Source organism: Falco punctatus (genome assembly GCF_963210335.1).
Source record: "Falco punctatus genome assembly, chromosome: 4".
NCBI classification, from domain to species: Eukaryota; Metazoa; Chordata; class Aves; order Falconiformes; family Falconidae; genus Falco; species Falco punctatus.
Genome location: NC_137583.1, coordinates 6221618 through 6247586, shown reverse-complemented (window position 1 = coordinate 6247586; position 25969 = coordinate 6221618). Strand labels below are relative to the sequence as shown.

The window sequence follows — 25969 nt, the reverse complement described above, 5'->3', positions numbered from 1 at the left end:
TGTGTGGACCAATTACTCCGGTTGTTAATGTTGATCCAAGTGCTCATATGCAGTGCAATTACTTGAACATGCTTAAGGGTTGGTTACTCTTACTGTACATCTAGTAGTGGGTTTTGCTGCAGTGTCCAGAAATGGTATGTTGGTTCAGTAGTTTCTCAGATAATATTTAAAAATAAAACTAACCAAAATTGTTCCTTTTATCATTTGATTACTTATTAAGACACCTAGAATTCTGTCAGGGATTTTTTGAGGCTGAGAAGCAATTAAAGAGGAAAATAATGTATACCCAAAGAGCAACAGAATACTGTGAACTTAAAATGATGAATTTTGATTCCAGTTCTCCCTCCTTGCATTGCAAGAAATACTGGGAAAGGAACATGTGGAACAGACAACACTTTTCTTCCTCCCTTTTTTTCCCCGACTCACCCTTCATTTAAGGTGTGAGGGGGAAAAACTGAAAAAAAATCTCTCTCTTAGTTTGTGAACTACTTATTTGATAAGAATGCCTGTATACTTCTGTGTTAATGACTAGGGCCTCTGTGTTTCAAAATTGAGCAAGATGGAAGTTAAAAGCATCACTGCTACTTACTTTTAAGAGGATATGGTTAAAAGGGTGTCTTAGATTCAGTCTTTGATTGTACGTGTCACCTTTTTTGTTTCAATACGTGCCAGTTTTACATCAGGCTTGTGGTCTCAAAGCCACATTCAAGACTTGCAAACTTTAGAGCCTGGGTTCTGTCAGCTGTGATGGCTGCTGAGATGTGTTTCGCTTTCTTACAAGTCCCAGACCAGGTCTTTTATTGTGTGATTTTTATTTACTTCTTTCCACTTAGGTCGTGTATCATTGGGAGCAATGGCCCCCTTCTTACGGATATCTTTCAACTCGTTTGAGCTGGGACCTATGCAGAATCAAGGGGAACAACTGCAGCCTTTCTGTGCTATCAAGATGAAGGAAGCGTTGACTACAGGTGAGGTTACAAATGGTGATGCTTTTCTGAGTATGAGTAAGCTTTTGAGAAGTACTGCAGTCCTTAGTCTGCAAATGGTAGCGGGTCCTGCTGCTCCTGTCATGCCAAGCACTTCAGTGGGAGCTTTTCTTTTAGAACAGGAGAAATAATGGTGACTGTCTCTACCCCCACCTTAAAATACAACTTCTTTATCAGCGCTTTCTTGTCTTGTGGCCAGAGCGCTCAGCACTTGATAGGGTGAAGTCTAAGCTTATGGTTTCTCACTTCACCACCATCACAAAGCTATTCATGAAATAGGGGGTGAAACAGCTGAAATGTCACTTTTTCATGGGTGAAGGCCAGTTGTGAATTCTGCATGACAAAGGTCGGTGTTAGAGCATTGTTCTCTGGTCCCACGAGCGACAGAACTGCTTGCAGAGGCTCTGCAGGGGAGAGGGTGGTGCAGCGGGGTGCCCTGAGAGCAATCTGAACCGCAGCAGGTTTGAGGGAACCATCCTCAAGCACAGAGTAATTAGTGAACTTTATGAGAACAGGTAATAATAAGAAGTGTAGTTGTTGTTGTAGTAACTGAGGTGTTTTGGCAGAATTATTTGCTTGGAATGACTGCACCCAAGGTCTTGTTAACACCTCCCTGTTCAGCAGGCCCTCAGCCGTCAAAGACCACTGCTTTACAGAAAATGGCCCGAAGGTTTATAACAATTTGTGACATTGAGCTGGAATACACCACTGCAGCCGAACAGGATGAGAGGGAGTTGCTGTGCTGGGTTAGACTGCCGCCCTCTAGTCCTGCATCATGGCTCAATACTTCACAAAACATCGAAGAATGCAAGAAAGGGTGAATTTTCTTCTTCCTCACAACATGATTGGGCTTTCCCCTTATCACTGAACTAAAAGCTGCATTTAGACTTTAAACACCGGGTTGCAGTGCTCCTTCCAGAAAATGTTGTCATTAAGCAGATGGGTTAAGCTCCAAAGAAGCAGTTTCCTGGTCTGTTGGGAGAACCTCTGAAGAAATGGTGTTGAGAGTGTTGCAACTGCCAGAATATGTGGAGAGGTGGAAGTGGTCTAAATAAACCCACTTTTTTTTTTTTTTCCTCAGTTGTCTGCTTTTGAAAACTAGAATTGTACATTGTACCAACATTTCTCCTCTTTGTTTGCGTGTGTCTTTGAAGTACTAAAAAATGGGGGAGGAGCGTGCAGTGAACCTTGGAGCAGTGACGGATTGGGGTAATCAGGAAAACAAATTGATGCTTCTGTTATCAGGTTGACAAGATCTGGAATAACTTTTTGTTAGATTTGCATGCTGAAACATCGTCAAGGAGAAGCTTATTGTATAGGGAGCCGTTTGCTTAATGATAAGGCATTAAGCCAATTTGCAAACATCAAATGTTTTGAAGGCAGTAGCATTAGTGGAGAAACAAAGGAGGCCCCAATCCAGGAGGGGTAAGAACAGTGCTCCTGCCTAAAGTCTGTTCTTTGCTGACTCTTGAGTATTCATGTGCAGGCAGGCAGTGTGATCCATGACAAATCTTGATTAGCGTGGTTTTAATTACAAAAGCAGCATGGCAAGCTGGAAGTTGTTGCCAGACTTCTTTATATTTTACATGGGCTAAAAATGTGTATAGTAACTGATCAAAGAATATGTTAATTGGGACATCAGAATAGGGAGAGTCAGGCAAACAGACTGAAATAGTTCTCTCCCCCTCTAAGAATCTTACAAAGGGTATTACCAAGTCTTCTATAAACTGCTGCTGTTTCTGCAAACCCTGAATTATTGTCAAAAGTTCTGCAGATAGGGGCAATTTCTCATAGTCCCAAGGATGCCTCCTGCAGCGTGTCTTTTTGATGAAAGGATCTGGCTTTAGCAACCCAAAAAATAGGCTAGTGTAAAAGCCTTGCTGTGCAGACAGCCTACTTTTAATCCCCCTGCGCCTTTGCCTGTCCTAATAATCTCTAAATTCTGTTTCCTTTGAGCTTTCCCTATGTATTTTCACCACGATATTTCCAATTTTTTTCATAGTTAAGTATATCAAGTACAGGGCTCTGGGAGTAGGTTTGCACTAAGAACTTGTGTTTTCCTGTCTGCAGAATTTCCCAAATTCAAGATAAAAGCTTTTGATCGAGTAGAGGAGGAATGTGCATGTTTGCTTTGAAATGGAGGAGGTCCTCAGGTGGCTGTTTCTGAGCATTTCAAGATGCCTTTTGGCAAGCAGGCTTAGGTTGGCTTGTCAAAGTTGTGATTTGTAATGCTGCTGCTGGCAGGCATTCCCTAATAAAGAAGTGCAAGGACTCTGCTCGCTACTCCTGTTTGGATAGCTCAGCACAACTCAGTGGAGTGCATCAAGTTACTTATTAATGAATGAACGTAAACTTTGCCTTGAGTTTCCAGGAAGATTTTTAAATACTAAGTATTTATTTCTTCCTTTGTTGAAGTGAATGTCAATTCCGGTGCTAATTTTTGGAGACAGGCCACACTGCAGCTTCTTGGGGAAGGGTCCAAATATTTAATCTGCTTTGCTACTGCTTTGATATTATAAGAACATACTACACACTTAGGGGAAAAATGGATCATTCGGAGCTGGAGAGGCACTTATAAAGCACTTTTCTTGCAGCACGTGATCTTGAAAAATAGCAGAAATTTTGCAGAATATAGAAAATTATGTTCAGCTGCCTGAGCACAAATAGGAAATAATTGGCTTAGCAGCAAATCACAGAGGAAAACGTGGGGAGGAGGCACAGTGTGCCAGAGTCACTCTGAAGAGCTGGATGTGATTGCTTAGGAGGCAGTATCATTCTGGATGTGTTGATGAGACTACTAAGAGTCCCAGATCTGGAAATACGCTAGTGCTTGTTATAGATTGTGCAATCAGCGGCTGTTTTCTGTGCCTCAGGTAAGGGCAGGAAGAAATTAGCTTAACTGGTAACAACGAAGACTGAAGCTGTGTGTTAGAATCATAGACTACCAGGTTGCAAGGGACCTTGAGGATCATCTGGCCCAACCTTTCTTGGCAAGAAGGAAAAAAAAAACATCAAATAAGAATTTTGAAGTACTGTAAAACTCCTAAGAAAGCAGTCTGAAGAGATGCTTTTATGGGAGGCTGGGTAAACGTTACAAAAAAAAAAAAAATGTTTTTCAGGTCCTGTCAGCCTTTTCCTTATTCTTTAACTACACAAGGTCTGCATGTGCTAGAGAGGACAGATAAGGCCTTGTAATATCTTTTCAAAAATAGCACTCATGGCAGAGACAGAGTACAATGCCAAGGAGAGTGACTTATGAATAGAAGTGATATGTTGGAATAACTTGGAAGCAGATTAATGAAATGTGGAGCCTTTAATCTCCCAGCTACTGGTTTCAATTTAAAATCGGTCAGTGTAAGACTTACCTTAATTTATCTTATAGTAGTAGTATTCACTCTGATCAGACAGCACATCATGGAGATTTACACCAGAAAGGAGCCATGCATATATATATTCCCTGTCAAATTGTGACTGACTAAACCAGCTTCTGAATTCCAGAGTGGGATTTGTTCCTTCAGGTCTCTCTTGGCTGCATTTTAACATTTTCACTGCCTTTGCATACCCTGTTTGTCAGGGTGAGCTTTGTCTTCCAAGTCATGAATGTTTGAACTGAATATTTAAACTTTGTCCTGACCACAGTGCAGGAAGTAGTAAGTCTGCTTTTGGTTTCAGTAGAGGGAATCTCTCTTTTGTTACATTTTGTTACGTTTAAATTCTAGATCTACATTATTTGATTTTACAGCTTCTGTCCTGTTTTTATGGCTTTCAGAGAGAGGAAAAACTCTAGTTCAGAAGAAACCTACCATGTATCCAGAATGGAAATCAACTTTTGACGCCCACATCTACGAAGGACGGGTGATTCAGATCGTTCTCATGAAAGCAGCAGAAGAGCCATTATCTGAAGTGACTGTAGGTGTGTCCGTCCTGGCAGAGCGGTGCAAGAAAGGCAATGGCAAAGCAGAATTCTGGGTAAGGAAGAAGGTTAAGTCCTTGAACTTGCTGACCTAGTTACGTTTCTTTCAAGCTGAATGGGTGCCTTGTGCCTTTTAGACTATGAGTGTTCGATCCCTTCAGCATGTGTGGCAGCACTTGTAAGACAATTATTTTAGCAGGATTTTTAAAGCAGATAATGTACAATCAAAGTTCAGGAAATTGACAATAAAATCCATGCATTAGTGTTGAAAGAATGGCATATATCACATTGAGTGCCTATTTTATAAAGCTTAGCAGTTGTCATGGCAAATAGCAGATGTTTAATCTGGATCTGATCATTGCAATTCATCCAGAGAAAAAGAAAGGTGAACCTTATTCTAAGGCATATAAACTTGGAATTTTATTTTATTTATTTTTACAATAAATTTTAGTTGGCTTATTCTTCTATAATGGGGATCCTTTAATACCCATTTTTGTTATCCTGGTATCTTTTCTTGCTTCTGGGTCTCAAACAATTGTTCATACACAAAGTCAAGGTGTATGGCATCTTGCAGAGTGATACTCACAATCGTACTCAGTGTGAATCGTACTCAGGAGCAAATGACAATCTCAGAAATGTAGCAGGGGAGGTAAAGTTAGGGCTTAAGGTAGCTTTAAATTTAGAAATATACGTTTAGTCTAAATGCCAATAGTTATTATTAGTTGTCGAACTACATAAACCCACACAACAGCTTTTAAATAATCATGTATCAGTGAATTTCAATTAGCACTATAAACCTCAAATAAATAGAAAATTTAAAATATAGAATATTTTTTATTTTGTACGTCTCGAGAGAGGGGAAAGTACAGAAACAGGGAGGATCAAAACCCTGAGCCCAGCAATCTGAAATGCCAAATGCTGTTTCATTCATTTAGTGATGTGTTGTGAAGAGCTTTTAATGAATTAAGGGTTTAATGATGTCATCTTTACAAAATCCTATTCTCTAGCTTTCAACTTTCAGACCCAACTGAAGTTGCTGAGGTCCTGACCCAACGAAAAGGGTTGTGAGAATGTGATGAGGCATTATTGTCTCAGAGCTCTATAAAATCCTGAAGCAACTCTAGTGTCCTGATATTCAACATTTCTGCATATGCGTAAATAAGATTCAGGGAAAAATATCAGGATATCCTATAATTTGGGTAAGAGCTGTCTAGCTAGGTGCAGAGGTGCTATAAATATCATCTTGCCCATCATTCAGTTGTGTGTAAAGCTGTACTCCAGATCGCTTATCCAGAAACGGCATGTATTTGCTAATACAGGAACTGCCCGTCACTGTTTTTGGAGTATAGTTAGTGCTTCTTAAGGAAGTATTTGCTACATGTGAGCAGATTTCCTTAAGATCTCACACATAGTCTTGTATTCAAAGCCTTCTGGACCGGAGTGTTGTTGAACATGCCCAGAACATGAACCTTACAGGAGAAAACATTGTCACTGGGAGGGCTAAAGCAAGGTGAGCAGGTACTAACAGAGTTCCTGGTTACGTCCAGTTTGATGAGCATCTTGTTTCTCACATGGCTGGCAGTGGTGGTTCTTCCTTGGTGGGGGATGCATACATGAACTCTCTTTGGGATCTATGAATGCTTTTATTGAATGCTGGATATGAACAGGAGAGTAGCAGGGGGTGCCCAGTTGTTGCTTAGCTTAGTATGGAAATACTTTGTAAAAAAAAAACTCCTATTCTCTCTTAAGTCCATTTTTTTGCTGGAAATGGCAGGATTTTGCTCAGAGTATGTGCAAATCTATCTCACCGAGCAGATCTCGGAAAACACCTTTCTTAAAGGGGTGCTTGATATTGAAGAGGCTTACAGATTTTGTTAGGTCAGTAGGATCTCAGTGGTTGGTATTCACCTGTTACATTCTGAAGTCATGCGCTTTTTATTCCACACCTTAACTTGAATTCTGAGACAAGAGCAATAGTTCAGAAGAGTAGTTAAAACTAATACTGATCAGTTCTAGTTTTAGTGATCAAATTTAGCCAGTTCAGTGGTCTGAATTCCTCTGCTTATTATCTGTAGAACAGGAACCACGTAGACATCCATCAGCGTTAAACTTCCTCTGTACGACCTCAGTCATGACTTGGACAGTCAGACCATCATGCCCAGCAAAGAGACGTTAGTTTGCTTACTACAGCCCATAAGGTTAATTTTGTGTGTGGGGAAACAGCCCATCAGTAGTAGCTGTAACTGGGGTCTTTGCCTTCTGTAAGCATTGTCAGACAAATGTTTTGAGTGTCAGACCTTGCCTTAAAAATGAAAACTTAGTCATAAACCCAGTAGGATAATGGGATTTGTGGGGATACGTGCACGGGTGTTCTAATGTAATTGTGATTTGGTTTGGGTTTCTTTTTCTCCCAAGTTGTATTTACTGTTAACCCAGGGATACTTTGCTCTGTGCTGAAGTGAAGACTGAATCAGACTCCTTCATGCTTAATAGCTTCTTGCTTTTTATTAAGGCAGCATTTTAAGAATTAGCGACTACTTTCTGAGCACAGGGACTGACCTCAGCTGTTGGCTTAAAAGGCATTTGGTTTTGCTGGTCTGTAGAACTTGCCACAGAAACCATATGTAATGGTTCGAGGGGGAAAGGAAAATAAACATTGATGATTACTACCGGTTTTGTGATTACAGGCAACAGTATTTGATATCTGTATGGTTTGTACTCTCAACATATAAAGGATTGTATAGACGTTTTCTTTTAAAACTGGGTTCCTGTGCAAGTTGAGTTTACTAATAGTAAAAACAGAAGCCAACAAACATCTTTGCAGAAATGGGAAAGGGACATGCAAAACCAGTATGAACTTTGACTGCACTGAACTTCTGGGTAGGTATCAAAGCAATGCAGCCAGCACATTAGTAAAAACAATAGAAAAAAAGCCCCCGAGTCAGCTGCAGCAGTGAGATATGGAAGCGGTTTGTAATCAAATAGTTATTGAATGTTATACTTTGATTCCCTAGAAGGAGCTATTTAAATTCCTGAGAGTTTCAGTCAAATGCATACTTCACTGTTTGTATCTTTCTTTCCATAGCTTGACCTGCAGCCTCAGGGGAAGGTGCTGATGGCTGTGCAGTATTTTTTGGAAGACGCAGGTAATACCAACTGTTATATGAAAATAAAACTTCTTTTCACATTACTTTTGTAGAACACAGGATATAGCTCACAAAAAATCACCTGATGTACTGAGTGAAATTTTCTAATTTTATTAGCTTGTTTTGTAGGTACTTTTTGTTATGTGGAGTTGTGGCTGGATTTGCTTATTTCTAAATGCCTTTGTGCCTTGTATTGCTGTTGCATTTAGCCACTTCGGGGTTTGTGATGTGTCTGTCCTCGTGTTTTGATGTGATAGAAAAGATACTGAGTTCCTTTTTAGGTGCAAAGGAGTAAAACCTCTTCTTCTAGCTTATGTGGAAAACTTGTTGTGGATTGGAGAACTGGGTCTGAGTTTCCTGGGATTCAGATGCCATACTCACTAATCATGGAAACTGATAGTAGCAATGAGTGGATAGTTAATGTTCTGCCATATCAGTTTAAAAAGTGAACAACCTGTATGTCAGAAATCTACATACACTATCTGCAAAAGAAACTAGGAGGTAAGAGAAGATAATTAATTATGAGGGGGAAAGCTTTAAGTACAGTAATAAAAACAAATATTTTGGCTGGGATTTGTGTATCTGGGGAATCCTTTCCTAAAGAAATTATGTAAACCTCATGACTTGCTTAGCTAGTGGTTAAAACTTTCCTGTACTAGAAGTCATAAAACCATTATTTCTTGGGAATTGAACTGGTCTGCTGTATTAGCCTGGTGGTCTTACATGGTTTAATACTGTGTGTTTGTAAACAGTAAGTGGAAAGCATAAGCAGTGAATTTTAAAGCATTGCTGGGATGTTTTTCCCCACAGGTATATAGAGGGAACATAGTTCTGCTCTCATAGAATAAATTAATTGTGAAGGTACCGTACATTTTTGTACCATATGTGCAGTCTGTGTAGCAGTTACTAGAAAAGCTACTAAAGATAGGGTGTGATAGGCAGTAGGTGACATTTCAGAGTTGACATTTTATCTTTGCAATGGCAGAAAAACCCAGCCTATATGCTTATTATTTTGGTCTCCTTTAGAAAAGTTAACTTTTTAAAGCAAAATCTCAAAAGATTGTGTGACTCTGAAGAGCGTGTAAGTAAGAGCATTTCTCCAAAGATTAACTGCTCACTGTTTATGTACCAGTAATCCTCTGGTTGGCATTCAAACTGCTGTGAGCCATTATATTAGAAAACCTTTGTCTTGGACTTTGTCGTGGTTTTCCTGTGCAAGGCAGTTTCCTGGGGCAGTGGTACTGTGACAATCTTACCTGTTTAATGAGACATACATCAGTCCATTTGTCCAGGAAATGTAGAAGTTTCTCATCCAAAACCGTATAAACCCAATTTCAATATTCCCTGTTATTATTTGATGAGACTGAAGCATATTTTCTCCTCTCCACACAGACATGAGGAACAGTAGAGATGGTGTAAGTGAAAAACTTCCATAATTTTCTATTAGCTGTTAATAGAAGAATAATATACTTGTGTGTTGGAAGTCCTGAAATAACTGTACCTAGTTATTGATCAAAAGATAGCTACAATGTTCTTGAAATTCTTTTCATTGCCTTTATTAGGGAATGCAGATGGTAGTGAATGAATCCTAAATACCAAACAGATCGTTAAGTCTTGCAATCATACCTTAATTGGTGAGTTAAGATTGGCATGTTAATGCACTTGTTAGACCTTCTTTGCAACAGCTTCTTATTTACCTTCTACTGTACAGAAAAACAGTCGCTGGTAACTGAACCACAGAAGCAGTGGAAAGTCCCTTTCAAGACATTTATACATCTACATTTTGTAAAGGAAAGTAATTCAATCTGATATTTGCAGTATTCGCATCAAACATCAATACATTCTGTCATACCCTCCTCAAAATTATAGGCCTCCCTCACGTCCCTATCTGTTATACTGCTAAATAGGCAAACATGGCAGGATTTTTGGCTCATCATTGCACTGCTGTAAATGTTTTCTTTAGTTAAATTAGGAGTTACCAGTCGTAGAGCAGAGAATTTTGTTAGTGAGTTACAAGGATGCTTGTATTAACTACCATTCTTCACATTGCTAAGCGAATTTTGTTAGTGAGTTACAAGGATGCTTGTATTAGCTTCCATTCTTCACATTGCTAAAACCCTTAATTAATAGTTGAAAGCTCAGAGACAGTTCACATTCCTTCCTATGCACGTGCCATTTTGTTTTCTGTCCGACACGTCTTTCCATTACAGAGCTGTATGGTAGCTGCGTTTCTAAAATACTAAAAAAGGCTTGTTCTGAAACTGGTATTTCAGTCGTTCCCTAGTTTATTTGAAGGTATTGCTAACACTGTTAGTATCTTTGAGTTATAGGTGCTACCTTTTGTTTGAAAACCTCCAAGCACTTTGCAGAGGTGACTAATTCTTTCTTTGGCCTGTTTTGCAAACTAAAGCTGTTGTTTTTCAAACCTTCCAAGTAGCAAACCTTTTGCCCTCTTCAGAGGAAACTGCTTTCCTCTGCTCTGCTTCAATGGTAGGCAGCAGTATGGAGAAGTGAATGTGTTATTGCTCCACTATCTGGTTTATTATTAGAGAAATATTTTCACAGAATAAATTGGTATTAAAATTTGCTCCATGATAGGCTACACTGAGACCTTTTTTGTTTGTTTGTTTGTTTTATTGGGGCCTGGGCAGTTAATTTAGGGCTATATGTGAAAATTCTTCCCAGTCTTAGAGGTTGTTCTTTTCATTTCTAGACCCTGTAAAACAGGGACCACAGAGCCCTGACTTAGAGCTGTCAAAGAACTTTTTTGTCTTCTGTCCTGTGATTAGAAAATAAGTTTGTGCTGGAAATTTAAAAGTTTTTTATTTGACGTGTGAAACATGAGAACAGGGTATCGACCTCCATTTTCATTTCAGAATCTTTTCTTTCTGCCCCTCCTTCTCTTATTGCAGTATCGAAACTAGGTTATAATTCTGTAAAGCAGCTTTAGTTTTAATAGGTGGGAGTTGCAATACCTTTAATGCTTTGCTTGATCATTGTTTATTCAAATGTCCTTAATGACCTTAGCGAGTAAGAAAACCCATGATCACAGGGGTGGCTTGCTGTACTGCTGGGTGTCCTGTGCAGGGTTAGCAGCTTTGGAGGCTTTTGGAAGTACGTTTGTGTCTTGGGTTTGAATTTGGAATTGCTGTTTTGCTGGCTTCAGCTTCCCGGCAAAAGGGTTAGTGAACACTTTCCTTAAAATGCTATTAGACGTATCAGGAGGTGAGTAATTTGCACGTAAACTTCTGATAGCTCAAGTCTCTGACTTCTGGGAAAGGAACGCTAACCAGAGCGCTGCGTCTATTTTGAGGATGTTTTTCTCTGTGCGTGTTGAGATTAGTGTTGGGGAAGCATGGGACTTTACATTTTTTTCTGAGGCATCTGTGAAAAATAATAAGGTAAATAACAGATTTGCTATCACGGTGTGCATAGTGTATGGGTCTAAATTAAGATTTGAAGAAAGTTTTTCTATGGATGAGGTGTGTTGCGGAAGGGTTGTCACATTATTAGTAAATAATAATGATGAGGGCTGAAAAGCCCCAAGTGGGCCTTTTAATTATAAATGGAGAAGTTGGTGTGATTTAATCATTTAACTGAGAAAATACCATTTCTAGAAATTTGGCAGATGAGATAGTTAATCAGTGACACCTAGCATCTGCTTTAATCTGCATCTAGAAGTGTGATTGCATGACTTTAATAAAAACATTTTCCAGCTTAATTTTCTTAAAACCAAATCAAAGATTTGCAGATGTTCTAATTTCATAAACACAAAGTTGGCAGTGTATTTGGTTGGTAAGGTAGTTAACGTGTTGTGTAGAACGGAGAGAGTTTGATTTAGTTTATACGCTCACGAGCAATTTGACTTAGATGCTTTATTCCTAAAGGTTGGTTTTACTGTCTTTGTGATTTAAAAAAGAGAAACTCTGTTTTCTGGTTTATTCTCTGTTTTACCACAACAAATGAGATACCAGGTATCGCAGAAGCGTTAACCAGAACACTGAAATTTAATATAAAAGACGCTCTGTATGGCTGAGCACAGCCTGTGCTGGCACAGCAGCTTTGCAGATGGTGGAAGTGCTACAAAGACTGCAGTGTGAACACGCGTTTTTTCTCTCCTGGATTGAAAGGCAAGGCTTGTTAAAACTGGTGTTTTGTTTTAGCACTTTTCTAAAAGACCATTGATCTCGTTAATGCCTGTGAAAGACTAGTTCAGTAGAGTCGTGCTAAAAGTAGCTGCAGAGCAGTCCACCTCAGCGCTCTGCTACGTGTCGGTCAAAACAGTAGTAGATGCCGGCTCGGTGGCCAAGGCACAGCTTCATTCATTCATTCATTTGGAGGATCAGGCGAGGAGCCTGTATCCCGTGGGTGTCCCAGTCTCTGTGCAGGACAGAGCGTAACGTACTCCTAGTTTTTCATACAGTAGGAATGCGTACGCTATCGCAGGTAGCGTACAGACCTTTTTGTAAAGATGTTGCTAAGTTTGTAGCGCTGTTTCTGATCACTGGTGCTAAAGCCTGTAGTATAACTGCTTGGGGCCAAGGTAGGTAATTTTAGACTGTGCCAGCTTTGAGAGCAAGTGGTATTGGCTTCTACAACAGCAAATTATTGGTATTGCTACTTAAACACCAGCAGTGTAAAATCCGCAAGTATTGAGAATGGAGGGAATGGTTTAAAGAAAAAAAAAAAGAGTGAGAAGTACATAGCAATATTGGTACTCTGCCTGTAGATGAAACATCGTGATGATCACAAAAACAAAAATTATTTAACATGGCAAGTTCATGACACAAAAACCTAGATTTTCAGGAAAATTGTCTTTCGGTAAATTGTTTGTTGGTGGGGTTTTGGTTGGAGGGGTTTTTGTTTGTTTTGGTGGGTTTTTTTTGTACAGATGATCTGTAAGCAATCCCCTCCAGGACCAGGTTAAAGAGCAATTTTCCCTTGAGACAGTTCATACCAGGAAAGCGTCCTTTGTGAGAAATAAGCTTTCCTTTTTAATGATTGCTCAATGAGATTAATATTTTTCTTGACCTGAAGGTGTGCTTAACTTTCAAACAAAGCCAAGTGCAAGGCTGTAGAATGGCAGAAGGGGACACTGAATAGAAATGTTAGTGGGTTTTGTAATTTATTATAAAGTTTCAGGCAAATCGCAACTTGAGCAGCCAGTTAGCTCAGAAAATACTTTGCCTGTCCCGGTTCTCAGTTTCTGACAGTAGTACTGTTATCTTTCCTCTGTTCACAAACAGAACTGTGAAATGAGCAAGTTAAAATGAAAAATGAACTCTGAAGATGGTAAATAGTTTTTCTGTTCTTCCTTTTAAAAAAATCTAGTGGGGTTATTCTGGAGCCTGTTTCCTTTTGTCCTTGAACTTTGGAGGTTCGGTTGAGACAATTTGAATCTCACCTTGGGGTTTATTACACTTCAGCACAGTCCTAGCAATATTGTTTTAGCAAATGTTTTCCAGGCTATGGATTGCATGTTATGTTAAGTGGCTATAAGGACTGTGAAATATTCTGAGGGCCTGGTGCTGCAATTAAATAGTGTCTACGGCGGTGTGTTTACAGCACTTCTGGAGAACTGCCCTGCCAATTCACAGGCATGCTTAACGGTTTCTTAATGAATATATGGCACTGAGGAGTTCTGGGTGCTTTTGTCAGGCCAGCTGCAAGTTTGGGGTCCTTGAAATACGTGAACAGTGTCAGTGATAAATATTAACCACAGTTCTCAACAGAGGAAATAAATTATGTTTAGTGGTGTGTGCTGGGTCCAAAATGGTTGCTTTCAGGTCCGGGCTGCAGAGGTTGCCTGGATTCTAGTTGCTAATTCAGCTGTTTTGTACATGACTCTTCCTGATCGTGTGCTGGCCCAGAACAAGCGTTTCATCTGTGGAAATCCTGGCTTGCTCGGAAGGGGAAGCAAAGGCTTTCCCTTTGTGTTTCTTCCTTCCCGCCCCATCTCCACGCTGCATCCATACAGTTGTTGGGACAACTGTTAATTCTCTCTGCATCTTGGAAGTAAAGCCTTTATTCCCCAGTTGAGTCCATGGTTGGCTGAACTTCTTAAAACTTTTCTGGAGCAATACACATGTAAAGGTAATTTACACGTTAAAGAGAACTTGTTAAACATGCCCATAGTAAATTGAAAGGAACTATACTATCGTTTCAGAGCCATCTCTGCTTCAGGTGCACTTGACTTACAGCTGCTGTCCAAACCTCTCAGCTTCTTCTGAAGCATACAAAAATATTTTTAGCTAAACTTTGATGTATTGGTTGTTTTTGGCAAAGGTATTAAATAAGGCAGCTGGCTGTGAAGACACTGTGTTCTCACAGGCAGATTTTTAAGTTTTGCCGTGCTCAAGGATTCTTCACAGTTAAGGTATGTTTAAGGAGAGTGGGGTTTTTCCTTTTTCTTTGTGCAAACTGGTTGATTAGTTTATTAACTATCCTCTCAAAAAAAATAGAAGCCAGTCTCACATATATCTATTTTGATATCGGTGTTCCAGACAGGGAGGAAACCCCACAGGTTCCCATATCCTGATCAAGTTTTGCACACAATATCAGTGACACTAACTTGCTACAAGTATTTCAGCATGAGGAGAAGCCACGTCTTGTTCACCTGGTGAATCCTGTTAGTTCCTCACTGAACACTCACTTTGCTTGTGTTGCAGACTTTGGGTAGGCTTTCGTCCCTTAATCTGCTCCATCACAGGTTATGTCCTCAGTATACATGCTATAAAGCAACACACCTTCTCTGCTTTGTTGTTGTTACTGATTAAATCACCCTTATGAACATGTCCTTTTCATCAGCAAACAATATGAAGTATTACTGACTCTCAACAACCTTGTTTTCCTTGCACGCACATTTCAGTGTGCGGTTTCCCTGAAGCATTTAAGAACCAGTGGGTGAGGTCTGTGTATTTGCTCAGCAGGATTAAACAAAGAGATAGTACTATTTGCAGACTGAGGGGCTGAGGTGCAGCAGCTGATGGGAGTTTTTGTTGGGTGAACTCAGTAGCTTGTTTGGCCAGCAGAAATGAATCCTGTTCCTGGAGGGGAAAAGGTAACTCAGCGGCATACGTAGTGCCAGGGTGTCATAGTGCACGTTGCAAGCTCTTTTCAGGGGGAGGCAGGATGGGTTTTTCTCTGAACCAGATGGCCAGTTTCTCAGAAAAGTGCATTAATACCTAGTGGTAAAACCCGGGGACCTTTTTTGATCTTTCTTTTCACTAATATGCTTAATCTTTCCTTAATATCTGAGCTAATGTTGTCCTTTCTTTTCGAAGACAGTACATGCTGCTGCAGTCTGGCTGCTGTTGGCTGTGACTGATAAATCAGTCCAGGATACTCAAAATGTTATCTAACGATAGATTGTGTTCCAGGTTCAGCAGTCTGTTGGAATAGCAGTGACGGCAGCCAGCTAATAAAATGACAAAACCCAAGCGCAGCTAGCAACAAGAAAAACAGAGCTCCCGGGTAGCTTTGTAGTAAGCTCAGGCATTGAGGTTAGTGTGACTTGGCAAAGGAAATAAATCTGTTTCTATCAGTACAAAAAGCAAAGCTCCCACTGACATTGACAAAAGGCAGCAATGCAATACAGCAACTAAAACCCGATTGTACTGACAGTGGGAAAAGTGCCCTTCTGCATTTTTCCTTACTCCGTTGTTGTGGAAACTCCCCCCTGCAAACAGCAATCTCCTGCTACCCTAAACTTCGCAGCACTTTCAACCTCTCAACCATGTCCGTGTTTCTTCCATGTCATCATTCCAGACTGGGACTGACAAGCTGCTGGCCAGAGCTGATACACTCAGCAGTTGATCAGCTCCTTGTTGCTGATTCAAATGTTTTATCTTTCCTGCTGGATGGGATTGTCCCTCAGCAGCTCCTCTCTATTGACAAGAAATGTTTCCTTGGGTTTAATTCCCAGTTACCCAGTCTCTCTTGATATACCTTCAGGGAGCTACCTCTGTTACATACTCCTATTATTTTCAAAATGTAAAAGACTATGCAGTTCGAGTTGTGGCTGAAAGATGGAGACACAAAATACTAATTTTTGTAAGAGAAACTCTGAAGCTTCCTTGGAAATGAGTGGAAATAACTGTAACCTCTAATGAAGGACCTGTATTGAGCCAGCTGGACTCAGAGCTTGAGAATTTTTTTGTTATTTCTTGGCTAATACTATATGTAATTTCTATGTAACATAGTATTAGATGCTACAGTGTATACTATAGTATGTACTACTATTACTGTAGTATTATATAGTACTATATACTGTAACCCCATGGGGGCTAGGAGGGGAGAGGAATGAGACTGAGACATGTCTGAGATAAAGCATCAACATTTTAAGATAGCTTAATGGAAAAGTTGAAAATCTCATTTGTTCTCTATGCTTAATGATCCTGGAGGCTTGAAGAGACGCATCTTACAGTGGTGTGGTCCTGTGGTAACGCAGGAGGTCCCTGCAGCGCTTCACCTGCCTCTCTGCTGTAGCCCTGGTTCAGGAGGGCACATGAGGTAGCATCATGAAAAGGCTCCTGCTGAAGCAGACCCTCCTGCTTCTGATAAAAATGTTTATTTCTCTTGCACATAAATCACATGATGTAGAGGAGCTTATATTTTTTCCAGAAACAACTGTGGTTGTCATTTCTTTAGCAAGACTGTACTCCATTCCTGCTTCTGCCTCCCAGCTCACTTGCTGAAGGCTTCTGCTGAAGGAGCAGGAGAGGGTGGCGCTTGCAGACCGGGACAGGGACCACCTTCGGAGCAGTGCGTGCCTGTCTTCCACCCTGGCTGGACTGAAAGTCTGCAGAGTGCAAATGTAAAATAAAGAGCAAGACAAGTCTGAAATCGGAAAACAAACTGAACTTTTTGGAGAAGCAAATATTAAAGTGTGTCATCTTGTCTCCCCCCTAGACTGCAAACAGTCAATGAGGGAAGAGGAGGGGACAGTAACTATCAACAGGAGAGGAGCTATCAAGCAAGCCAAAATCCACTACATCAAAAATCATGAGTTTATTGCTACCTTCTTTGGACAACCTACCTTTTGCTCTGTCTGCAAAGACTTTGTGTGGTAAGAAGGAAACGTTAAGCTTCCCCTTGTTCTGCCAGGAGCCAAATAATTGCAAAATTCGCTTCCTGTAAATTCATCTGTGTTGGGAAATTGAAATTATGTATTTACTAAGAGTAATATATTTACTCTTTTTATTTACTAAATAAATATTTACTAAAATACTCTTAGTAAATGCATAATTTCAATTGTGTTGTCTCTTTCACGTTAAAAATAGAACTTGAACATTTTTGCCCCTGAAATTATGGGCAAAAATTCACTAGCATCAAGTGAGAGCTGACCCGTAATCAACAGCAGCTCTTTTCACAAGAGAATGAGATGGGTGGATCTGAGAAAATAATGCTCAAACTTTGAGATGTGAAGCAGCTGACAGCAGAGTAGAGACCCATAGAAAGCAAGAAGCTGGATCCCTCTCATGGTAAGGCCATTTTCATAGTAAGTCGGATCAGGAGGATTTCCCATGTGATTGAAACCTTGTTTTTTCTGCGTTTCCCTCCTAATATGCTGGTCTATCAAAACACACTACCTTATCTTTTAAACCTTGCTTTCCTAAGACAGAGGATTCTGAATAGCAGAATTTAGACCAATTGATTAATTGGAACAAATATTCCCATAGACAAAGGATTGATTGGTTTACATTGTAAAAATAAAAAAATGAAAAAACCACACACACCTTTTATTCCAGCAAACATACATTTTTAATCTCCTTCTTTATAATTTGTTTTTCAGGGGACTCAACAAGCAGGGATACAAATGTAGACGTAAGTTGATTCTTACCTTTTTCTTGTACTACGTTTCATGTGAAACTGTAGGTCTAATAGTTACTGTTGAAAAAATCTTCTGTAAATATGCATGGCACAGTGCACCGTCACCACAGGTAGTAGTAGATGTCAAACATCAGTTTTGCATGATAACCTGAGGCCATCTGATTATGATTCCTAGCTGAGTTTTCAGTATCAAGATCTAGACTTTGCTATTCTCTTAAGTGTGTAACGCTGTTGAAAACTGGCACTTATTTATGACAGCAGTTTTTTTGTGAAACCTTTTCTAAAATGTATTACAACTGTTGAGGGGTTTCAGCTGAATTGAAAGTCACTTTTGACTTAGCACAGGTGTCTGCATTACTCCTAACAGTAGGGGAGATATCAAAGGGTAAAACTGAAAAGCATAATATTGTCCCTCTGTTATCAAAAGCTGGTGGCCTTACCTAATAGGGGCAGATTTAGTTTAGAAACAGAGTTTATTATAAAAGAAAATGGAGGCAATCAGCTTAAAAAAGATAATCATCTCGATAGAAAAGAAACATTTTGGTATATATAGTATGATAGAAACGAGCGTGGCTTTCACATTATGCTATGAAAAGCCTCATGCTATGAACACCTCATCCTGTGTATTTATTATCTGAAGAAATATTTTCTTTTTTCTTTTTTTGTGCTTGTCTTGAAGAATGCAATGCTGCTATTCATAAGAAATGTATTGATAAAATCATTGGGAGGTGTACTGGTACTGCAGCCAACAGCAGAGACACAATGGTAAGAGCTGGCATGATATCTTTAGAGTGTAATTATGTAATGAAACACTCCTGAACTAACAAAACCTTGTACAGGAATAGCCAAGTCCATTTGGGAGGTGCTTGGCTATGCAACCCAAGGTACTGTCTTCTCTTGAAGACTACATGTAACCTGTGGTGGATGAAACTTTCAAGTAGGAGTAGCAGTTCAAAGCCCTGCAAGGGGGGCGTTTTTGATGGGCAGATTCCTTCCCTGCTGGATGAGGGATGTTAAGACTGGGGTGTGCAAGATAAAATTGTTGTAGCTTTGTAACACCCAAGCAGTTTTCTGTAAGAAGCTGCTTGTGGTTTGGGTAGAGTGCCTCAACCCCTCTCCCTGTCCTCAGTTTCAGAAGGAACGTTTCAACATAGACATGCCTCATCGCTTCAAAGTTTACAACTACATGAGCCCTACCTTCTGTGACCACTGCGGCAGCCTGCTCTGGGGGCTGGTCAAACAAGGACTCAAATGTGAAGGTATGGAGGAGCAGGGAGGGCACCTGGGACCTCTCCGTGCTTTTCCAGTGTTCCACCCCCTGCTACACACTGTGCGTTTCTGGATGTGCTGTATAGAATGGGATTCATCTCATCTGTGCGTGGTTGAAAAAGCTTTTGTACTAGAGAGAGTCAAATAAGCACCTGGCTTGTGTGACAGCTCAGCCAAGGTGACGAGCTTCTAATGGAGTCAGAAAACATGCTGCGGAGGTGTAATCCTGAGTATAATCAGAATCACTACTTTGGGCATAGCTGAAATTTGGTGATTCTGAGTCAAGGTAGCACCTAAAGTGTATTTAAAGTGTTTACTCTAAATACTGCTTTTCTAATTATCCCACAAAAAGACAAAATTATTGTAACAGATTTTGAGAATAAAGTAATGTTTTCAGGTTTTTTCCTTTCGAACAATTTTTGTAGATTCCATTGAGTTGAAGATTAAAGTTGCAGTTTTATTAGCAATGACAGATCCACGTCCAGTCTGGGCTTTTAACAAGGTTTCTGAGCTGCCCAGAGAAACAGCCCTTTTTGTCTTAAAGTCGGACAGTATTTTCCTGATGGTTGTATAATCATCTTTACGTTTCTTTTAGAATGTGGCATGAATGTGCATCATAAATGCCAGAAGAAGGTGGCAAACTTATGTGGAATAAACCAGAAGTTGCTAGCTGAAGCTTTAAATCAAGTTAGCCAGGTATGCTTTGTTGCCGTTTGTCAGGTAATTAGTTGTTTCCAGGCTTTGGGGGCTTTTACTTCGTCTTTTCCGTATCACTTTCATGGGAAACTGAATTTGAAAAGGTTTTCTCTTTTTAATGTGACCCATAAAGAGACTAACAAGTCAGTAGCCTAAAGTTGAAATGAGGGAGTGCAGGGGTGTGGTGGAAATCCCACCTAACAGAGATTTTTTTAAAAAAAAGGTGTGTGTGGTTTCCTGAAATCCAGCTTTGTTCTGTGGTGCCAAGGTTATTCTTTCCCTTTCTGTTTGTTTAAACTGTGGTATCATAACACTGAAGTCTGTTTTTCCATGCTTCAACTTTAGAATTCCACTTGAATGCTAAAATTAAATAAACAAGCAATATACCAGATATCCTCAATTTTTGTTAATCTGGGATATACACACAGAAAACACCCCTGGAATTGACACTGGCCCCATAGTTTTACATTGTTTGTCTCCTGCTGCAGCCTGGCTGTCTGTTGTGGTCGACTTCTGACTTGCAAATAAAGATTCAGACACAAGCTCTGAAATAAAATAGGAAAATGTATCACAAAAGCCAACAGTACTTCCTCTGAGCTGGGTGTTCCTAAGCTTTCACAGGCTATTTACTTTGAAAACAGTGGGAGCTGTTGCGCCAGCTCTTATAACACAGAAAAGCTTGGATCTTTTCATTACTAAAATTTGATCTCAGGGGTCTTCCATACATATAATTTGTTTCCTTGTGCTCAAGGCGGATGTCACACACAGATATGACTTCAGCGTGTCTAACATGACAGTGATTTCTATCTCCTCTTTCAAATGAACACGTGTCCAAGGGTACATTTCCCACAGTTCAAGTTCTTCCCGCTGTGGATTCAAACCATTATACCTTTAATAGTTTTGCAACAAACAAATACAGCATAGACTGTTCAGGAATTTCAACGACTTATTTTCTTGCAGTGAAGGAAGAGCAATGGGCTGATCTGAAGCTGTAAAGAATATGGCTAAATAGTCTATGAACCAGACTTCTTGAGAAAAGATATGTACTAGGGGTTAATAGTCAAATAGAAAAGTATGTCCTGTCATCATGTTACATTTAACAGCTATTGTTACCAGTATTTCTGAAGTAATAACGCAAATATAATTTCTGCTGTTCCTCTCCTCCTCAGAAATCTACACGAAGGTCTGATTCTGGATCTGTAGAAAGTGTTGGTATTTATCAAGATTTTGATAAGAAACCTAGGGCTCCAGGAGGAGACACAACAGGTGAGAAAAACTCCAATGTTTTAATTTGGCCATCTACCCATGGGACTACACAAGCTAACAATCGAAGTATTTATTCGCTCTTGCCTTGTGTTAGGCAATTTTTTTTGTAATAAGCACTGTTTAAAAAAAAAAAAAAAAAAAAGCATGTATTTCTTTTTACCTTCTCCCAGCCACACAAAATGCTTACGTTACAAATACCTGTTGTTTGTAGTCCGTGAGCCTGCTCACCTTTCTGCAAAATGCTTGCCTTGCTCACCGCAGTGCAGCTCCCCACAATGGGACTGGGGCATGCCTCGCTAACCAGACGTGCGCTACACGCTTCCCTCCCTCCTGTAACTGAAATGCCGTGCGCGCTGTTAATTCCATCAATTTGTTCACAAACCATTAGAAACCAATGACAAGTGCTATCTATTTGAGGATGTAAGTAGCCAAAATACTACTTGAGATTAAATGGCTGAGATAGTTTAAGTAGTGCCTGGAATCCTATCTCCACAGGTTCAGACTAAGGTTTTGTATTTGTTTTTTACTATTGCTAAAGAATTCTGGCATCGTATAAGCCTTATTTTTGTAACGGCTAACCTGTGATAATTTATGCAAAAATAAATGCAACAGTACAAGTAACTTTTTACCGGATGGAAATCACCAGGCTCAGTAAGAGATGATGGGTGGGTTTGGAGTGGTACAGGATTTTCTATATTCATCCATACGTTGAACTAATTCTGTTCAAATGCCCAGTAAGAAAATTATTTTTGTATTATTTATCATACTTGATCCAGTTTGCTAGACAGAGGGGGGAAAAAATCAAACTACTCTTGCAGAGGTGGTTTGGGTTAGTACTAAGTCAGGGAGCAGCTGCTGTGATTCCTCCCTGGGTCATCACAGATGCTGGGCAGCTTATGGGGCATGCACGGTATCGTCTCATGATTATCATCAGTGTCTTGTTAGTGACCCAACAGATCTATGCAGTGGAGGTCAAAAAAAAGTACAGTTAATAATTTTAGGATATAATTGGGATTAACCTGTATGATCACGCTGCTGAGGCAGCATTGGGCATAAATCATGTTTTTATTATGGCCTCTCTGCTTAGGCTGAGGGACTATCCTCTTCTGCTAAAGGAAGATAAATAATTTGTTTACAAGCAATCCTTGTCAAGTATCTTCCTCTCCAAATTATGCCCTATATCTTAGTCATAGGGGAAAGTAAGGTCCTTTGATTGTTTCTGATACTGGGTTTAAGCAATACTTAGGCATTATAAAAATCAGATTAAATTCAAATCCAACACTACCAAGTATGCTTGAGTAATTTAAACTGTATTATAAACTACAGGAGTTGACCCTTATGTTTAGATTCACCAGTGTTCCAGCAGCGGATGCATTGAAATAGCATGTCAGTACTTAATTCTCAGCGGGGGATCTGAGTCATGCAGTATTTCTGTATATATTGAACTTTAAACTCCCTGTTTCGATTAGCAGATAACAGTGAGTACGATAAACTCTGGGAGGGAAGCACAGCCAAGACAGCATCGCGAATTGCAAGCAGGAGGAAATTCAACATAGACAGCTTTGTCTTCCATAAAGTACTAGGGAAAGGAAGTTTTGGAAAGGTATGTAACAAACTTAATAGACCTTAAGGTGACTGCCTTGCTTGATCTTTGCAATGTGATGGGCTATTTCGATTAACCGTAAAGGTCTTACAGTGGCTTGGGTAGAGGCTGCTGCATCTCGATCCTGTGTTCAGTTTCGGGCCACTCACTTCAAGAGGGACATGTAGGTGCTGGAGTGTGCCCAGAGAAGGGCAACGGGGCTGGTGAAGGGTCTGATGCACAAACCTTTGAGGAGCAGCCGAGGGCACTGGGGTTTTTCAGCCTGGAGAAAAGGAGGCTCAGGGGGAACCTTATTGTGCTCTACAGCTGCCTGACAGGGGCTGTAGGCAGGTGGGGGTGGGTCTCTTCTCCCCAGTAACAAGCAACAGGACAAGAGGAAACAGCCTCAGGTTACGCCAGGTGAGGTTTAGATTGGATATTAGGAGAAAAATGTTCATGGAAAGGGTGGTCAAGCACTGGCACAGGCTGCCCAGGGAGGTGGTGGAGTCACCATCCCTGGAGGTATTGAAGAAATGCATAGATGCGGTGCTCAGGGACACGGTTCAGTGGTGGGCTCAGCAGTGCTGGGTGAACGGTTGCCCTTGTGATCTTAAAGGTCTTTTCCAACCTAAATGATTCCATGATTCTATAATCTTTTAACAGAATCAAATACAGCCTTCTTTGTCAAAGAAACTAGAAATTCATTGCCTGAATCTTATCTAAACTCAAGTGATTCATAATGCAGAACAATTTTTCAGGATTTAGTGTCGAGGCAGAGGAGTGGCCCTTCAGGCACCACAGTGCAAAGGGTTGGGGTTTCTTGCATGCTCTGTGTAGAGAGCACCTCAGTGCTCCAGCACAGCGGCAGGGGGAGATGTGGGGGAGCAGCATGACCTCCACAGAGCCTGTCCACGACTGTCTGTGAAACTACAGCTCTAGTGAAGGAACAGGCTTTACGTGCCTTCTGTTTATATGCTCACAAAACATTGACAGAAAAACTGCCCTGGAAGCTACTGTGCCTGTGTTCTGTGGTCCTTGAGCCCTGTCTCCTCACCTCTGTGCCTAACAACTTCACCTTCCCAAATCTCACTCATCTTTCCCATTTAAATGTTTTTCCTAATTGTCATTGCACCTGCAATAAACACCTTTGGCTATCCTTTACTGATGCCATCAGCAACACTCTTCCCTATGTGTGGTGTAATCTCATCTTCTGTTTTTCTGTAGGTTCTGCTTGCTGAGCTGAAAGGGAAGAATGAATTCTTTGCTATCAAAGCTCTGAAAAAAGATGTGGTGCTAATTGATGACGATGTGGAATGTACCATGGTGGAAAAGCGGGTACTCGCACTTGCGTGGGAAAATCCATTTCTCACACATCTTTACTGCACGTTTCAGACAAAGGTAAGAAAAAGCCCATTGGTGTAAGCAACACAACAGATTTACTCCTCTAATGGATGCTGTTAACAGCAGTCAAGTGAAAGTAACATAGTGGTGCAAGAATTAAATTTCCTTTTCTTGTGCTCTGTGCAATAGTTCACAGGCCTTGTGGAAAGTAAATATGAGCATGACCCCCACATACGTTGATGAGAACAGAATAAGATCAGAAAAACATCTATGCCATCTGGAATAAAAGGCAGTTTAATTTAAATCCTTGATCTGTGCTTTACCCTCGGTGAGGGGGAAAAAGGGTGACTCACAGGTAGAAGTCAGTAAGTCTATTTAAACGTGTATTTTTATAAAGTCTAGAAACCCATAGAGTGCAAGACCAGCTATTTAGCTTTACAATACAAGACCAGGCTACTTGACTCTGTGGGAGCCTCATGCACTCCTAGGGGTGCATGAAATAGATAAATACTTCAGGAGCAGAGCAAAATAGCTGCTCGGTCCCCAGCAGGCACGTCGCTACTTCATACGTGGCTGCAATAACATCCGTAACTTTTCCATTCTCTGGTTACTTGCAAACAGGATCATTTGTTCTTTGTTATGGAGTTCCTGAATGGGGGAGACCTGATGTTCCACATACAAGACAAGGGGCGTTTTGATCTCTACAGAGCAACGTAAGTCCACAACGCTTCATTCCTTATCTCCATTAATTATTTCGGTCTCTGTGGTTTTACTACTTCTAGTTCTGCACCACTTACCCGCACTCAAGTTTCAGTGGCTGATGATTGAGAAGGTGTTTCTAGGCACTGGTTGAATACAATGAAGAAGCTCACTTAATGATGTGTGGAGTTAGGTTTTCTTAACTTACGTAGCAGTGTGGTGTTTTACTTTATGGGATGCTTGTACCTAGAGATGCCAAGTAAACTGCAACATGAGTCAGCAATGAAAAGCAAGTAGTACATCTTCCGTGCCCTTTGGGACAGTATTTTTGTGGCAAAATTGGAAAACAGCATGAGGGGGGGAAAAAAAACCCAACACATTATTTACTAGTATTGCTAAGTTGACATGATAGTATGGAAGGATAACCTGTACGTTCCCCAAGAGACTAATAAAGCGGGTCAGCACTTTGTTTAGCAAGTGCGATTGTGTCAGTTACCTACAGCTTAAAGATCACTGGAGCTGAAGACTTAAAAGATGCAAAAATACTGTATTATTGTTACTTTACCTATCATAGTATTTTTAGGTTTAGGTCAGTTTCTACCTCTTTAACCAAAAAGCACAAGGGTTTTAATTGTATCATTGAATGGATGCATGCAAGACCATAAAAGTAACAGTGCAGGGTAGCGGACCTACCTGTAAGCACCAGCGCTATTGTATAACCGGGCTGGAAAACTACTGCTGTTCCTGCGCACTAGGGAGCACTGGGTGGGATTGGATCAAGGGGTCTGGCATAAATAATGGCTAGGTAGCAGCCAGGGTCCTAGGTGAGGGCAAGTTCCCTTCCCACTCTCCCCAGCAAAAATCTGGACAAAGCCCCTCCAGCTTACCTGCATTCTACCAAAAATCTGTGCATCTGGCAGCCTCTGTACCTATTTCTGAAGTTTTGGGTCAACATTCATTTTGCTATACAGAAGTGGAAATAGTTTTGTATTTGCTCAATTAAAAAAAAGCTTTTAATACATTTCACAGGTGGGGAGAAACATTCTTACAGCATTTTCCTTCCTATCCTCTGGATTATCACCTCCCTTTTTTGAGGAGAATGCCCTTCGAAGAGATGCTAAATTTGCAGTCTGTCTGCTGCAGCTGGGCAGATGCAGAGAGAGATAGGCAAGGTGTGTGCCCAGTCCCTCCTAAAGCAGTCCTGTGAGCACCGAGCTCCCAATAGCTGCCTTGCAAAAAG

At 40.5% G+C, this 25969-nt stretch overlaps 1 protein-coding gene across 3 annotated transcripts in view; it reads left to right on the top strand.

Moving 5' to 3' along the window:
• Window positions 1-25969, top strand: part of PRKCD (protein kinase C delta) — a 67883-nt gene that overhangs the window by 35682 nt on the left and 6232 nt on the right. For 2 of the 3 annotated variants that reach the window (XM_080386258.1, XM_080386257.1), the window contains 12 exons: window positions 834-968; window positions 4756-4955; window positions 7985-8045; window positions 16956-17112; window positions 17839-17870; window positions 18556-18641; window positions 19006-19135; window positions 19741-19841; window positions 21011-21107; window positions 22577-22710; window positions 23914-24087; window positions 24652-24743. In XM_080386258.1, the coding sequence (XP_080242384.1) occupies window positions 854-968; window positions 4756-4955; window positions 7985-8045; window positions 16956-17112; window positions 17839-17870; window positions 18556-18641; window positions 19006-19135; window positions 19741-19841; window positions 21011-21107; window positions 22577-22710; window positions 23914-24087; window positions 24652-24743 (1379 nt within the window). In that variant the 5' untranslated portion in view covers window positions 834-853. The remainder of the gene's footprint in view (window positions 1-833; window positions 969-4755; window positions 4956-7984; window positions 8046-16955; window positions 17113-17838; window positions 17871-18555; window positions 18642-19005; window positions 19136-19740; window positions 19842-21010; window positions 21108-22576; window positions 22711-23913; window positions 24088-24651; window positions 24744-25969) is intronic. The other variant, XM_080386259.1, reaches the window with a different exon arrangement.